A 17276-nucleotide genomic window follows, 5' to 3' on the forward strand; every position below is an offset into this window, starting at 1 on the left:
TGCGTGAGCCAGTGAAGGAGGGGCGTCTGGGTGGCAAGCCAAAGAGGAAGGAAGACAGGCCACCTCATTCCCACAGGATGATGGGGGGGGGAAGACAGAAAGAAAGAAAACGGCGACCAAAATCCAGAAAAGGACAGGAGTAATGGTTGTTTCCCCTCTTCCTCCCGTCTCACCCTCCTTCAACTTCCCTCTGTAGCCCTTCCAGACCCAGACTCCAGACTAGCCTCATCCTTGTAATTTAGATTAATTTCTTCCACATTTTCCTCAGGGATTAGGCTGTGACCTACCCAGTCCCACCCCCCTCTGCCCCCCCCCCCCTCCTCCACACACACACACAAACACACACACACACACACACACACACACACACACACACACACACACACACACACACACACACTCAGCTCACCCCCTGCCATAGTTGCCTAATGCTCTCATTATTGGAACTACGTTCGCCTCACAGCTAACCCCACCCCCCCAAAAACCCTCAACACACACACAAACATGCTCGGGAAAGCAATACTCCCCAGCTTGGATGAGTGTTGATCTTTAAACACCATAAAATGATTCCACTGAAAATATGAATGAAACGACTTTGTCTAATTTCACTAGATTAGAGTGACATTGACATCATCTGAGACATATCAGAGTTATTCTACTTACATCAAACAATAGGAAATATCACGCTCAACTCACCATGAAAAAAGCTCAATAAAGATGAGGACAGCAATCCAAGTTCAAGACTTTATTACTTGCCACACGGACGATTAGGGCCAGACGCCTTTCCTCAGTGTGCAATGGCAATGAATCCAGGTGTTTGCCAGAGAGCACCTAGTCACGCTGAGAGACACAACTCAAAAAAGCCTCTTAGAACTCAACTTCCTTGGCTTTGTCTTTCTTTGTTGATTCGTACGTTCAGTTCTGCTTCCTTTACATTTAGTTTTTGCTGTCTCTCTCAACCCCTTTCACGTTGTATCATTCCTGAAAGGTTTATCATTTAAATGCTTTATTCCATTAGTGAGTGTGTTTCATTATGTAATGAATATACAAGTGCCAAGCCAATTTATAAGGCAAGCACTGTTTAACGTGTGAGACAAGAACATACATTTTAACATATCGTTTTGCATTGCAAACAAAGAACTTTGTCTTCTGTCCCAAACAGTTTGTAATACTCATCCTCAAAGTAGGAAATGTACTGGAAAACTTTACAATTAAAGACAGACCGTTTTTAAACCCTCACCAACAAAATAACAAGAAAAATATTGTTTTAACCTTGCCTTAATCACGTCACAAATTGTTCTGTTTCCCAAGAGACCACTTGCATTTTTCTGTACCATTTCCTATTACTGTTCTTCATTTACTAATTTGTCCGTTCTTGATTTATGTCTTCATCACGTCATATCTGAGAGGATCCAAAATGGAGATCGGATTGAGACACAGATTCTGTATTCAAATCCATGGTCTGCCTCCTGTGTTAACCGAGCTGGGAATGACTCGACCTCCACTCCTGATTTACACATGAGAATCCAGTGTCGCCGGTATGTGACTTGTCGCTTGTGACATGGGATGTTAAGACTATGGTTCAACTCATAAAGTGGTTTCAGTGGTTAGGGACTGCAACCGAGCGATTAGTCTGACTGCAAATGAGTCTTAATTTACAACAGATTTTAAAGGCAGTCGTTTGAAGGGAAGTGGTTGGACTTAATTGAAAGGGTGAAAGCAAAAGCACTAAGTATCTGGGAAAACTCTGGGCAAAATGCTTTGAAAAAATGTTAACGGTTTGGATGTGCACTAAAGTCAATATATTATCAGATTATTATGAGAAACTGATTCATAACGATTTGTCTTCATGTAGCTATCCCTCTTGAGTTTTCAGATTTGATATGATGAACATATCATTTGATTTTGATCATATTGAAGTGCTGTCATTCTGTGCTAAAAGTGATTGAAAAAAGGAGGGAAAAAATGTAGAAAAATGTAAGTCGAGATTTTCCTCTTTGCCACATTGTTCCTCTTTTCTGACAGTTCCGGCCGTGACCTACATAGAAAAGGTCATTCATGATACCGACTACAGTTCAGTGAATCTGGAGTTGACAAGTGGCCCTGGGCTTCCTAACGAGATCAAAAGATCACATTAGCACGTCAGATATAATCTCCGAAAATAAGAGAAGTATATGAGTTTTTTTTCTTATTTTTTTTTTAATTTAAGAGGCAGAAGCGAAGGAAGCAGGTGAGCCCAACAAGTCTGCGCTCGCCTCCTTTTCCCAGCTTTATTAGGTGTGTCTGCAGGTGAATTAGTCATAGCGTCTCACAGTTGATATGAAAATGTTTGACCCGTTACCATGTCACCTGTGTTTTGGTAAACAAGAAAATTGCACAAATTAAACAGGTGCGTTGTGGTCTGACTAAAAAACATTGTCTGATAGGGTATGACTAAATCATAAATATTAGGGTTAAGGTTAGGGTTAAATTTGCGCTCAGCTGTGTCCAACCTCAGGCACTCTAGATTCTCATATGACAAGCTAGGCACACATGCTCCGAGAGGATCCGCCACTGACAATACAGGTGAGGAAAGTGAAAGGGACATGTGCGTGTTTGATAGCTCACGGCTGCCAAAACAAAGCCACGCGAAGTGACACTCTGACATGAAAGAGAGCCGAAAGAGAGAGAGAGAGAGAGAGAGAGAGAGAGAGAGAGAGAGAGAGAGAGAGAGAGAGAGAGAGAGAGAGAGAGAGAGAGAGGAAAGAAAAAAAGAGAGGGAGATAAAGAGAGACACAAGGGACAGGGTGAATAACCTCCAATCAAAGCCTCAGATGCTGGGAGGTGTTGTCACAACCATGTTCAACCGGTCATCAAAGACACTCATATCCACCTCCTCTCTCACCTACCCCTCCTCCTCCCATTATCTACTCTCTCTCTCTCTTTCTCTCTCAGGCCCAAGTGCAGAAGCTAATAACTGAAAGCAGTTAAAGTCAACCGCTGCAGTGGGACACCAGGTTGACAGGTCTGGTTGAACAGGTTCTGAGGGGAGAGGCTGATACTTGTTTAACTGCTAGGTCTATGGCTCACTGCTGCTGCTGAAAACCTCCACATACAACACGGTTTGCGAAACACTATAGTTTCACCCTACTGACCTCCAAAAGCAGGATCTATGGACGTAGAGAACATGTATGTAGGTGTAATACATGGTTGTGGATTACACATATGATGTTATGCTCATGAATCCAGATCTGTGTCAGAATGTGAATGCACTGCTTTTAGTGTTACTATGGCTCAGACCCTTGCCGTAACAGTGAGCACCTGAAACACACAACAGACAGAGCACATGAATCAGCAGGGACTGGCTAGGCAAGTGATGATTAAGCGAACCTTGCGTCACATGTAAATCCCATCTGCAGTTTTTCTACCACTTCTTTTGGGTCACACTCACATCGAAGGTTTTGTCATGTGTTGAGTGTAAATGTACAGCGCCAAATACACCTTGAAACTAAAGCAAGATTGACACCTTATATGGTATGACACCACCTGCTCCAAAATCAGGAAGTACAGAGGGAATAGGAAATATCAGTGAGCGAGGGGGCATACTGAAGCGAGCTTATGAAGGGAGGATGTTAAGTTGTAGGGGCTCTTGAAACAATCCATTCAGTATAATGTCAATAGTTTTCTAAGTTTAAACATTAACAAGCTGTGTGACCGCTCTCAGCTGCATCTTTGTTCATCACATGATGTACTTTTTTGACTTGACTGAGCCCCACAGCCTATCTATGTGTGAAGTTAAGTGAAAACAGATAATGATGGCTACTGTTCCCATTAGTTTTGGGTGCGGCAGGGGGTGGGGGCTGTTTATTAATAGGAAAATCTTCCAACACATGACTTAACCGTCGCCTGTGAAATACGGCTGAGGACGAGGCAACAAAACTGTGTGTGTGTGTGTGTCTTTGGTGTGTGTGTGTGTGTGTGTGTGTGTGTGTGTGTGTTTCACTGACTCACTGAATCAGGCTTGAGTCTTTCTTTTTATTTTTTCCTGAAACTTTTGAAACGTTTTTTTTTTTTCTTTTTACATATTTTCAAAAAAGTATATCATGCCCACTTCCTAACCTTCTACTTTATAAAAAAAACTAACCCATTTATAAAAGTTTAACACATCATAAAAAGTGAAACCGTACACCAGAAGGAAACCATTATTTACACAAGCCCATTAAATTACAACATAAATTAGAAAATATTTACATCCAGGACAAGACACTGGATAAAATTCTATGTTTGGAATTTAATGTCTAATTAAAAACATATTTAAAGAAGGACATATATACATTTACACATCACATTCTCACAACATAGGTACATACAGTACACTCTGGCAGGACTGAACTGGTTGGTAGGTTAATGGTTACTTGGGTTTGTTTTCTTTTTAAATACAAAGAAAGATGAATACCTAACGTGGTCACAGCAATAACGTGTTCTTGCTTCCGGGTTTGGAAAATCGAGCAACAATGGAAGCATTGCTACGCCTGTAATCCACATGAACACTGAAGAGGCTTTCAAGTCTCTGGTTTCTGACAAACCAAAAAATGGTATTTTCTCATCCAGGCCCTACATAAGATTCAAATCATCTTTCATGAACAAAGCACAATAACACTGGAGCCATTTTGAAGTGGTTGTACAAATCAAGCACACACACACGCACAGAAAAAAAATGATTTTCTTCTCTCTCCTTCTCATATAAAAAAAAGTGTCTTTTGCAAGTCCATTGAGACACAGGAAATCAGTGGATTTGCCTCCAGACAGAGCAGGAGGTGGAGGGAGGGGGGGGGGGTGGGGGGGGGGGGAGTTGAGAGGAATTCACAGCCACAGCAAGTCATCTTGAAATGATGTCCTCCAGGGAGGAAAAGAAAAACAATATGCACTCTGTTCTTTTCCTTCTCTTGTCAACTGAGTGCAGGTCCCATGGTTGTAGCATCAGCTCATTGGCGACTGTATGGAACTGCACAGTGGTTAGTTTGATACGGTGTGTGTGTAAGGCCCTCACAAGGAGGGCTCCCATTAGGACCAGGAGACCATGCGTGCCAACGACGACTTATTTGCAGCCAGCTGTCAGGAACTTACTAAATTGTCATCTTCTCTAGAAAGATGTGAACACACACACAAACACACACACTCGCACCCCACAAATTCAGCTCTCCAAATAAAAACACTTATCAATTCATATTGATTTTTTCTTTTTAAAAGTCCAAAAAGGTCAGACAGGGGCGGCAAGATTAAGGGAATCGTGGAGTGGGGGGGGGGGGGTTGTCAAGTTCATAAGGATTCTCCTCTGAGCTCTCATTTCCTGTGCTTGTCCATTTTGTCGGTCGATTTGCTCCCACTGTCTGAGGAGCCCTGGGTGTCGCTCCCAGAGCTCATGTACATCTTGTCCACTTGTTTGAGCGCCTCGTTCAGGTAGTTCTGAAGCGAGGTCATGGCGGCGCAGATGGCCGGAGAGCCGAAGCCGTGAGTGATGAGGCTGAAGTGTGTCAGGCAGCCCTGGATCCCTGGCTCCATGATGGGGGCCGGCCGGGAGTTTCCCAGAGGTGAGCGGTCCTGAGTTAGTAGATCCGTGAACTCCTTGCAGATTTGCCTGAAGGTAGAAAAAACAGAAGGATTTAGGAAAAAGGCAATATTGAATCAAAAGGCCAAAGGCTATGTCTTTTGATGTGCAACAATAGGAACACTAGGGCTGTAACTTGCACTTATAGCTCAACTCATCAACATTGGTTAAAGATGGAGTCAGTGATTCTGAAGAACGATTTTTGTCCAAATTATGTTTTTGGCAAAATCAGTGAATATCTTCTCACAATCCGCACGTGTCAGTTTTGTGTGTGCGCTGGAAGAAAATCCAGTGTTTATACACATCCTAGGCCCTGTAAACGGGCATGTTGCTAGCAACAGTGGGCCCCCTTTGTTTACATACCCTTTGTTTACATACCAGTGTCAAGAGCCTATAGGCTGTGTATTGACACCACAATTTATTTCAGCGTGCACACACAGTATGGACAGGTAGCGGGTCGTGAGGAGATATTAACTGATATAGACAAAAAGTGATTAGACGACAAAGTGTTCCCCATTATCGCTGACTGCAATTTTTAAATGACCTACATTTACTATGTCATCGTGCTGAGAACATAGTCTTCAATCTGCCAGTCCTTAATGAATACTCACACCCACAAGCCACAAAAGATCTAGATGTGTCACATTGCTACATCGCACTTTACCTGAGGTGTATTTCTATGCAAATTAAAGGCAATCATCCAAGACAAGACACTTACTTGGCAGCAAGGAGCATGTTCTTGCGAGAGTTAACCTCGTTGCGTTCTACGTGCGGCCTGCCCAGGTATTCAGCAATTGCCTTTGCGGGAAACTCTGTCTCACACACGTAACCAAAGTCTCTTGCTAAATGAACAGCCTCACCTAGGAGAAGAAAAGAAAAGAAACGTCGTAAGAAGGAGAAGTCACCTGTAAATCTGAGTAAGACAGCAATATAGTTTAACACTTGGTTCTTGGTCTCAAACTAACATAGTATATTTATAATGTCTTTCTTATCTACACAGACATTAGCGCTCCACATGCCCTATGATACACTAGTGAAAGATCAAATGCTAAGCCGGTCGCAGCGATGTATCAATTCATAGCATAATACTAGCATCCTCTTTACATACAAGCATCAAGGCACTTGAAGTGAAGCAACTGAACTACAAAATAATCAGCTGTGCTCAGTCGTGTAGCCCAGGGGAACAAGAGCTAGTGAGATGAATATTTTTTTTCCCGTCTTGAGGCTGGTTTGACTTGCATGGTCATAATGGGCTTAGTGGATAAATTAGCAGAAGAGAGAGAGAGAGAGAGAGAGAGAGAGAGAGAGAGAGAGAGAGAGAGAGAGAGAGAGAGAGAGCAAGCCCGAGGTGCCAACAGCAACCGCTTATTGATAGTAACGCACAGCACTTCAGGACATGGACAGCTATTCAGAAGCACAAGATTTAAGGTCAGAAGGCCCTCCTGGCGAGCCAAACACGAGATAACAAGGCTTAATTCAGCTTTGAAGGTCTCTAAATAACACCAGCCTCCAGACATCCTCCTGCACACAAGCATCAGACCATTTATAAAAAAAAATTAAAAAAAAAATTAGGGGAGTACGGAGCAAGATAGGGGGAAAAATATTCTACTTTAGCCCGCGGCAGTTGGATGAGATTAAAGTGATAATAACATGATCATGGATACAGTGTCACTGTCTGGCAAAGGCATCAATGATGATGTTGTTTGAGTATGCCAGGCATTGACAAGGGAAGGTGAGGGCGTTGTGCTGTTTCGTCATTGAGACTACGTGGCCACATAACGTGACGCAGAAACAATATATCAGACCGTTTACAGCTTTATAGTTGAAATATAGGAATTTTAAATACAATCATTGCAATATTAGTTTTATGCAGACCCTTACTAATTCACAAATATCAATTTTCTTTTTGACAGATCCAGACAACCAGCTTGCAGACAACATGTATGTGCCTTCTGGTTTTGGCCATAATGGATATAATCACCACGGCAACAAAAGGACAATTAACGTGCAACAGTGAGGCAGGAAATTAAAATATAGTTCTTTTAAATAGTTATTTTAAGAAAGTAAAGGAGATTTCACCTTTACTGAGGAACTTTGTCTTTAAAAACGGGCATATGGGTTTTTGGAGTGCGGCTTGAGATACTGTATGGTGCTTAAAACGTGCATATGATGTGAATACCACTGACGTTCTCACACTATTACAGCGACATTCCAGCGTCTCCAAACAGCAATTACACCTGACAATGTGCTATGCAACTACTGAGTGAAATGTCATACCTTCCACTAGTGAGGTAAGTAGAGTGACATTGGCTGCCTTCCGTCTTCCCGCGGGCAGGTTGAGCCCAATCTTATCCAGCTTTTCTCTCAGAGAGCGCCCTCCATTTTTCGACTTGGCTCTGCAGACGGACGAGAAGAAATGACACATTCTACATTAGTCTAGAGTTGAGAAGTACAGTAACTCAGATAATACATGATTACAACCTTTTCTCACACAATGTGTAAATGGAGGATTAAGCCATTACCATGAGCGTGGCCTCTCTCTTCACTCATTATCTCGTTTATTTACCTTCATTTGGTACCCACTTCAGTACATTTTACTATAAATAAATTAGGAGTAAAAGAGTATAGTTGTATGATTATTATTAAAAAAAATGATTAGTTATTCTCGTGCTTTCACACAATCCAGAGCTTGCAGAACATTTATGCCTAAATAAACTGTTATGTCGCTCCTGTAGAAAGTCTCATTGTGCACTCTTGATAGCAAATACATAACACAAACACGCTCTCTTCTGACCCAAAAAAACACTAACACAATTGACGCTTCCACTTGAAAGGCGTAGAGGACAGATCGCACACATGCACTTTTGCAGAAACACTTAAACTCCCCACTTGCCATCATGGGCGATTCAGTTTTCTGCATGACTGGCGGGCAAGCTCTCCCTCTGCATGGCGGGTGCATCTTTAGGGAGGCATGTGTGTGTGTGTGTGTGTGTGTGTGTGTGTGTGTGTGTGTGTGTGTGTGTGTGTGTGTGTGTGTGTGTGTGTGTTTGAGGGCCCCCCACCCCTTCATCCCCGTCTCCCCCTTGTCCCTCTGCTAACGATTCCCCTCCTATTGCTATATGACCTACTTAAAAATGTCTGTGATTGTGCATGTGTACGAGTGTGTGTGCGTGTGTGTGTGTGTGTGTGTGTGTGTGTGTGTGTTTGCGTGTGTGTGTGTGTGTGTGTGCATGTCAGCATTAACACAGGCACATGGGAAGTGGCAATCGTGCACTCCCAGCACAAAATGCTCCGGTTAAGGGGTGTTGAGACTATACGTGCTGTAAGCTGGCAGTCCCTCAGCAGACTGCCACACTAACATATGTGCCATAAGGTCAACTGCTCTGCCACAGATACAACCTACCCAAGCCCCTGACATACACACAAACACACACCCACAGAGTCTTTAGATTGGTACTAACTGTGTTGATGTAACCTCTCCCCGGAGGAAGCAGAGAACCAAAATTGCAGACCACACAAAGAATGTCACGAACTTCACGCAAAAAAAAAACTGATGAGCCAGAGCAACTGAGCCAAGCTGTGCCTTTAGAAAAAGACTTTCCCATGGGCTGCTGAGCTTTAGTCTACAGATCGCTAGAGCTGGAATGATTATTTTTTTTTATGATTATTCATATCTGAGACAATCAGACATAACCTTAACAAAAGCTTGCAGATATGGATATAAACCAATGAACCTAAAGGAGCACTATATGGTTATAGGGGATTTGTTGACATTTGCAGAGCCTGCAGTTACTGAACAACACATATTTTCTCTACATGTAATTCTAAGCATTGAATAATGCTGTCATCATAAATCAAAACTAAATTATTACGAGGCACCTGGAACCAAACTCTGTCTGAGACACCCAAGTTGCATAGTGCACCTGTAATTATGTTTAAATGAGTTACCCTATTTATTTATTTTTTCACTGCTACTGTATAAATGTGTAATGTACAATACAATACTTTTACAAACAGCAAAGGTAATAGTATTAAATCCAGCCGGCTGTCATGTTGAATGAGTGTGAGCTCTGACCTGCGTAAAACCCCTCCGAGGAGCGATGCATTGAGGCACTCAGGGGGGGACAGGCGTCTCTGGACCTCGGCCACGGTAACCTTGTATTTGGATGTGGAGCTCAGCAGGGAGAGGCGGCCCGGTACGGAGCAGAACACCTCTGTGGGGTTTGATACCATGCCCAGCAAAGACTCCTTCTGGAAAGGTAGGCCCAGTGCGTTGCCTTTGGGAAGACTGACAGGCCCTGGAGGATGAAGAGAAGAAAAAGAAGAAGAAAAAAAGTGGGTGAGCTAAACGGTGAAGGAGTATAACAGAAAATAAAATAAATAAATAAAGATTCTGGTTTTGCAATAGAATTTGTTAATATGTACACTTTTCCTTGTGTATGTACGAAAGCTCTAATCATCATGTTCCTTACCGGGTAAAAAAAAAAATCTATGTTTTCTTGTACGTAATCACAAGGAAGAGTGTGTGTGTGCATCTCTGCACAACTGGGAAAACCAGTGTCTGCTTAAAGCTTTTGAAGTATTGTGTGGTTTTCCAAAACACAGGATGGTGAAACAGCTAAAAATGCCCTCATACCAGACACCATCCACAAACAGGTACACACATACAGACTGTCCCTCGTCTAAACCACCTATACACCTGAGTGTTGTTTTAATTGGATGGTCTCACAGGCTATTCTAGGTATTCTAGACATTGTGTATGTTTTTTACTGGTTCGTAAGTAAGTAAGTTAGTAAGACAAGATTTTTTGTAAACCCCCACCCCACAAAAGCACTGACAAGCACCGGACAAACAAAAAAAATACAGGACAGCACACACTACAATACATATGCTAACTTCATCCTCACCGGCAAGTACGCCCCCCTGATAATAAGTCCTCTGTAAGCGATCAAGGTTCCTGCCACCACGTAGTCCTAATACTGAGACAGAAATCACAAGAGTCACATGGGTACTTTCGCTCCTCTGGGGCACATGGCTGGGAATGACATGCCACTGTTTACAAGAGGAAAACCTAGATTGCCCACAGCGTGCCCTTGAGCATGGGAACAACATAATGAGCCACCACCACTGATTTCCGTGACAAATGACGTAAACTGGTTGGTTGTCTATCAAGCTGTGCAAATGTTTGTATGTTTGTGCTTGCAGCAATGCATCATGATATTGTAAACAGTTTTTATTATTCATTTGAAAGAAAACTAAAAAAACATTTATATTTTGCAATGAAAGGTACAAAAAAACTGTGTACAGTATGATGGAAAATTTCTTCCACAGTTTTCTAGATTTTTACCAAATATAATAAATGAATGTGTCTGGATCAGTTTTCCTGTGTATGCATTTAGTAAATGTAGCAAGCTAAGCAGTGGGATAACGTTGCTCAGGCTGCTCTTTCTCGGACTCAAAGTCTGTTTTAATGGAGCCATGATGACAAAACAGCGGGAATACGTTCTCCTTCAAAACAGTTCATGTCCCGACAAATTACTAAACTGTCCTTCACATGCAAACCCTAATGCCACACCCCGCCAAGAGCTGGTTCTGCAGAGCTAAACACTGATGCAAGATCAACTAGCCTACATAATTTCCTGCTATAACGTGCGCTTGAAAAGAGCTGCAATTGGAAGCTTAGGCAGCCTAAAGATGATCCAAAGCTTTCCCTCCTTCTCTCACAGTCAACACAGAGGTTTTTCATGTCTTGTCAGTGGCCTGTCGTTTTTTTGAAAGGGGATCTGTTCTTTCCCACTGGGCATCCATTCAAGCACCTTCACCAACAGAATAAGCTATGGATCATATCAAGATTAGATAAGTGCATCTCATGGCTACGAGGATTATCAATGTATGCAGTGCAAGAACAAATACAAGGCTCCTCCTTTGCTGTACTCTCGCTCTGAGTGCCCTGACATGCCACTATAGAAGTAATTGTTATGACAATTCCGAGTATGTCAAGAAAGGGGGGGGGGGGGGAATACACTCCTTACGGTAAATTCCCAGCTCTTGCCAGTAATTACTCATTGTGTTGTCTTTATTTGGTTGTACAATGGCAGAATTTTCCACAACTTTATATTTTTTTCTAACTTTTTTTTTGTCATAAACATGAATTAAACTCACCTTTTTTGATGACTGTCTGATCTGCCATAATAATACTGTGGTCATCTACATGCTGATAAAGAAAAAAAGAAAAAACGATCAGCAATGAGCAATCAAATACATTGACAAAACAGCAACACCAATAATAAACACATAGCAAGCAACCATTTTTTATTTTTTTTTATGTTTTTTCTCTCTCTTTTTCCTCTATCATGCAAAACAAATACAAATAAGTATAAAACAATAAAGCTGTAATATTCCAATATGGGAATTACATGTATACTGAGATAATAGTGTGGAACTTTATTTTTTTTATATAGTTTTATCTCATATGTAGTTTTTTTTATCTCATATGTGATCAAAAAAAATTAACTATTTCAAACAACTTATTGTCTGCATGAATGCTAAAATGTGCTGTGGTATTTTGGCGACCTGTGTAAGTGGACACGCACGCAGCGGACATGCACAATTAAGAAGAGCACAAAAAAAAATATATGAACTCTGTAACTAGGCTATTTAATATCGTCTGCTTGAATGCTGCATGTTCTGTGATGTGTGACCTGCAGCAAAAATGCACAATTCACACGTTTAGCTCTACAGTGTAGGCTGCTGATCTAAATCATCCTAAATTAAATCCACTCACTTGAACATCATCCAGTCCGTGTCCCATGTGGTCGTGCATCCCCATGTTATCCCCAATAACCGATGAATCTAAACTGTGCCCGTGTGGGGACATGAGCTCCGGCCGGCGGAACCCTTCCCTCCTCACCCCGGACGAGCCTCCCTCCAGGCCGAGGATCTGACTCGCCAGGCCGGACCTGCCGTGAGCGCTCAGCCCCTCCTGGCTCTGCCGACCGGGCCATGGCTGCTGCTGGTTCGACAACTGCGACTGGTGTAGCGAGTTGATGTTGAAAGGGTCGCCGAGGTGCGAGTAAGGGTCACCGGACTGCGGGTAGGAGATGGGCTGGTAAGGCGGTGGGAAGTACGGGGGCTGGAAGTCCGAACTGGCCGAGTGCGAGAGGGAGGGAGACGGGCTGTATACGTGCTGACTGACCGCAGGCAGGTGAGGCAGCCGGGGGTTCCCATTGCTGCTGCCGTCGTGCCTTTCCTGAGGAAGACGGGGAGAGACATGGCAGCTGAGACAGATGACAGATGGAACAATATGGCAGGTATGGTGACACTGTCCCTCAAGGGAATGAAGTGTCTGTTAATGATAATGGTTTGTAGAAGAGTGTGAATTGTATCAGCCTTATTTAATGTGATTAAATATTAGGCTACTGACGAATATAATTTAGCATGGCCTATTTTCTTTTTTTAACGCGGGAAATAAAAGTAGGGTAGAGGAACTTCAGACTATTTTTAAATTATTATAATTTAAATAGAAACCGAAACATATTGCCTGCCTATTTATGTTGGCATAAATCACTTAAACAGCGTAATAGGCCAACATTAGCCTGCCTATGTTGCTTTGAAAAAAAAGTTATAATTGGTAATATTTGTTGGCTATAATGGTAGGCCTATGACTATTGAATTATTGTTGTATAAATAATAATTATACATAAGCCTTTATTAGGAAAAGTGAGGGTTACTTTAACAGTTGTAAAACTTTTTTTTCTTCTAAATGTAGCCCACTTTTTGTCCCCTGTTGGCTATTTAGGATTTCCATTTTATCTTGCTTTTTAGCTTATCTGATTTTACTTATCTTGTGATTATCATCAGCATGATACACATCAATCCACTCTCACTCTCGCCCTTGAATGGCAAACTCAAAAGAAACCTTTCCCCACCTTTTTTTGTATAGCCTATCTATCGAAACTCACCTCGCAGTCATCCTCATATTTCACGTTGTCGGCTAATTTCCACAACATTGTGACAGAGAAAAAGGGGGGCTCTCCTTTACAAAAAAAGAGTCAATGGGGAAAGAAAGAAAAAAATACTGCCGTCGGCGCGTTAATCCAGGTATAAAAAAGTAAGATCTTCCTGGTGATCATGAACCCCCTTGTTGTTCAGCTGAGGCGCAGAGGCGAGGTTGTGGCTGAAGGCTGAAGCGGCGAAGTGACAGACCGACAGACTATCCAACCACAGATATGAGTGTCCGCTGCCACTATGAGAGAAAATAATCGTTGTCAAGCAATAATTCCCCCTTCTCTCTCTCCGGTCAATGTGCGCTGGAGTTGTGTGTTATGGAAGAAGTGGGCGAAAACGTTGCATATAAGAATGTTGACTCCCTCTTATGGACAAAACAGCGATGTTCAGTCTTATTGGGGCAGTATCTGCACAGTCGTTCCGGGTGGGCGTCACCCCGCCCGATGATGTCAGCGAAAGGGGGTAAAATGAAAAGCTCGCTGATTGGCGGTCCAGCGGTCCAATCAGATTTCTGTCCGTATGTTCGGCATCAGACTTTTAAACCCATTGACTTTACTGTAGCCCACTTTTCGTGGCTTATGTAGCGAGTGCAGCTTCTCCAGCACCATTCGTTTGCTTTTACCGTGTTTATATTTTAACCAGTAACTTTACGACAGTGCTTTTACATTTGAAAGGCACATAGGTTGGGTTTATGGATCAGGCTAATAGGTCTGATAGGCCAGAGATGCATGGTTGACGGGGAGCTGAGAAACAGTCCTGTAAATGATCCTTTATTATCACACAACTAAATATATAGCCCTAACCTGTTGCCAAGTTAAAGTATTCATCTTTGTTTCTTATTTGTCTTAACAAAAAGTCTGAAGCAATTTATTTCACAACCAACAGGTAAAGTCGCGGTGAGGTTTTGACGCTCGGCCAATCACATTTCTCGGTCTGCTGCGAAATTCAGGATTTTTGATTGTGTTCTAACTAATGCAAGAAGCGAGCTGTAGGCCTATATTTTTGACAGATGTTCCACCTTTTTCACAGAGCGCTTATGAATTTTTAAAGAAAATTAATCACAACAATGCTTCTTTTTTTAAAGTCTGTTAACTTTAACAGGGGCTATAGCCTCCAACAAACCTATAAGGTCTACATTTGCATTTTGTATTTATTTCCACATGTTTTAAGGAAACCTATAACACCAAGTAGGCTATAACACTCGTTGTTTTAAACTTAGTGGGCCTATTATTATTGTAATTTGTAATATTAGCCTACTATAATTATTATTATTACTGGCAACGGTGGCATTTGCATTATGCCTATCTCAGAAGCAGTAAGATAATAGCCTACTGTATGCTCTGCATGCCGCTTAACTTTACTAAACCCATGTGTGCATCGTGTTTACCGATTCAAAATGACCTTGTTTACATCTTCAAGACGAATATCAAAAATACAATAGCCTACAACTCTTTGATTTGAATAGGCTATGCTATACCTCAATAGCGTCGCGTAATTACGCATACAAATAAACCAGTGGCCTTTTAATGTCGGTGTTTCACAGTGGTGGTTAAGTGCTTGTTTCAAACCGCAAGAAGCCCGAGGGGTTTAGCTGCATCACTCTCTCAAAAAACCTCTAAAGCGCCAAGGATCTCAACAAACAAGTCCTTCTTAACTTCATTTACATTTTTGGTGGAGCTCTGCAGTGTCCAAAACAAGGCTGCTTTGAAGCTTTGATACGTATCAAATCCCAGTTTAAAGGACAAAAGGTGTTTTTTCTTTCTTTCTTTAAAAAATAACATATAGTCTATTTTGTTTGTTTGTCTTATTTTGTTAAATTGTTGTCCCTTTAATCTTAGCCGTTAAATTGAGTTCAGCATTAAGTTGTAAAATATAGGCTATATTCTTCATCAACAGAATTTTTTTTTAGCCTATATAGTTTCGCCCATTTCCTTTAATTGAAGTCATTTAAATAATTGGTTTCTGTATCATTTGAGTGGCCCTAAATGTCAGATTATAATTTGTGAGATTATTGGACAGACCTTTGTCTTTTAGGATAACAGCCTGTGGCGTCCTGTCCACCCACGCTGTCCATGGGAACAACGGGACGTGGGCGACCGAGGAGGATTATCTTTTTTTTTTCTCTCTCTCTCTTTGCGTGTCGGTCTTTGGCCTGTTGGGATGCGGAGCAGAAGTGAAATGCGTTCAGATTAAATGTTGTTTTACGTTATAGCAGCCAGCGTCACAGAGCAGACCTAAAGGGAGTTAGTCACGCTTGGCCTGGCGTTGGTGTTTTGAACAATCCTGATGCTCATCTAGTCACTTTAATGACAGTCGACTGCGCTGACAAACCTGCTCATCTGATAAAAGTGTCAGGTGTAAAGACTCAATGCCCGGTCAATAATAAAAACACACTAATTATGACGATTTCTGCTGCTGATTTTTGTTTGTCATATTTAAAGACGGACATGGGCTATATGTGACTTTTCACCAAAACAAAATCCAATTGAAATCCAAGCTCTGCCTTTTATTTACTAATTACCAACAGATGCATGCTATTCATATACGCTGAAGGCCTAAAGGATTTGCATTATGTTATTCAGTAGGCTACTGTAGGCTATGCTAGAGTTATGATTGCAGTAGGCCTACTCAGTGGTTTGGATACTGACTTTAACCATCCCTTATGATTTCCCTCCTTTCTAACCGGACCCAATATTTTGTCATTTGATTTTTAAAAAGCAAGGAAAAAGGTTACTTTGAGTAAAAACCATAAAGTCTAGAAATTCATATCAATCCGGAAGAAAAAAAAACAAAACAGAAATCGCTAGATGCCTAACTATTTTTTTTATTGGAAACCTATTTCAGCTTCGACCATAAACATAATCCCTGCTTTGTGATCCAATGGCCTCAAACCAAATTATTCGAATATTTTTCAGAGGATAAAAACCTTGGCCCTATTGAAATTAATCACGGGTTATTTCCAATGCGCGCACTGCACGGCGCAGCCCGATCACAAACAGGTGATTATGGTGGGAAGTAATAAAACAAATAAAAGCTCAGCAGCAAAAAGCGATAAACATGATGCAGGTTGGATTAAACTAAGTCAGCTGTAAGAGGAACACACACACGAGGGCAACTCACCCTCCAGTCTATCCTCTCCAGTAAAGACATCTGCGAGGCTCCAGTCACAGCAATCCCACTGAGAAACAGCGAATGACTGAAACCATCGGAGGTTTACATCGCCGACTTCACCTGGCTGGCGCTCGTGCAGTGCGCATGCGCCACCCAATGTAATTCACCTGAGTCAGTGGGATAAATCAAAACAATCTAGCCTTTCCATAGTTCCTCGATGAAAACCCGCATTTATTACATATTCTATATAAAAGCAACGTGCATATTGTAATTGTCTAATGTAAGAAAAGGACCACACAGATGTAGCCTATTTGAAAAAAAAATGTATATAGCCTAGGTCTATTTTTGAATAATGTAACATTATGCTATGTGTACAACTCTCAATATATGGACAATGAGCCACATAGTTAAACTCATAATTATCTGCTATTAAAAGAGAAACAATGTCTTACAGGTTAAAGTTTAAGAAAAGGTGGAAAAAAATACGTGATGACATTTCAAGATGAGGTAATTCCACCCCCAAAGCCAGATCGCCTCAGGCTGACCAAAAGAATCTGCTTTCAAAAGGCAC

General features: G+C 41.7%; 1 protein-coding gene across 3 annotated transcripts; it reads right to left on the reverse strand.

Annotated features, from left to right (window-relative positions):
* Positions 1-4000: 4000 nt before the first annotated feature.
* tfap2c (transcription factor AP-2 gamma (activating enhancer binding protein 2 gamma)) lies at positions 4001-16775 on the reverse strand. 3 transcript variants are annotated; one of them, XM_080025375.1, is made up of 8 exons: positions 16715-16775; positions 12372-12836; positions 11750-11801; positions 10495-10566; positions 9663-9885; positions 7865-7983; positions 6306-6447; positions 4001-5617 (listed from the first exon to the last, which is right to left on the reverse strand). In XM_080025375.1, the coding sequence occupies exons 1-8, from the start codon at positions 16742-16744 to the stop codon at positions 5323-5325; spliced, it is 1398 nt and encodes a 465-aa protein (XP_079881501.1). In that variant the 5' UTR covers positions 16745-16775; the 3' UTR covers positions 4001-5322. The 3 variants fall into 3 exon arrangements, with proteins under 3 accessions (XP_079881501.1, XP_079881500.1, XP_079881502.1); XM_080025374.1 differs by lacking the exon at positions 16715-16775 and adding an exon at positions 13549-13968; XM_080025376.1 differs by lacking the exons at positions 10495-10566; positions 16715-16775 and adding an exon at positions 13549-13968.
* Between the last annotated feature and the right edge of the window lie 501 nt (positions 16776-17276).

Source organism: Ammodytes marinus, assembly GCF_949987685.1.
Source record: "Ammodytes marinus genome assembly, chromosome: 4".
Taxonomy (NCBI): Eukaryota; Metazoa; Chordata; class Actinopteri; order Uranoscopiformes; family Ammodytidae; genus Ammodytes; species Ammodytes marinus.

Bases quoted from the DNA above. Each gene is read 5' to 3' on its own strand.
- tfap2c (XM_080025374.1), bottom strand. From the start codon at position 13,596: ATGTTGTGGAAATTAGCCGACAACGTGAAATATGAGGATGACTGCGAG. The intron at 12,837-13,548 runs GTGAGTTTCGAT...CGTCTTCCTCAG, and splicing joins AATATGAGGATGACTGCGAG to GAAAGGCACGACGGCAGCAG. The intron at 6,448-7,864 runs GTATGACATTTC...TTCTTCTCCTAG, and splicing joins ACTTACCTCACTAGTGGAAG to GTGAGGCTGTTCATTTAGCA.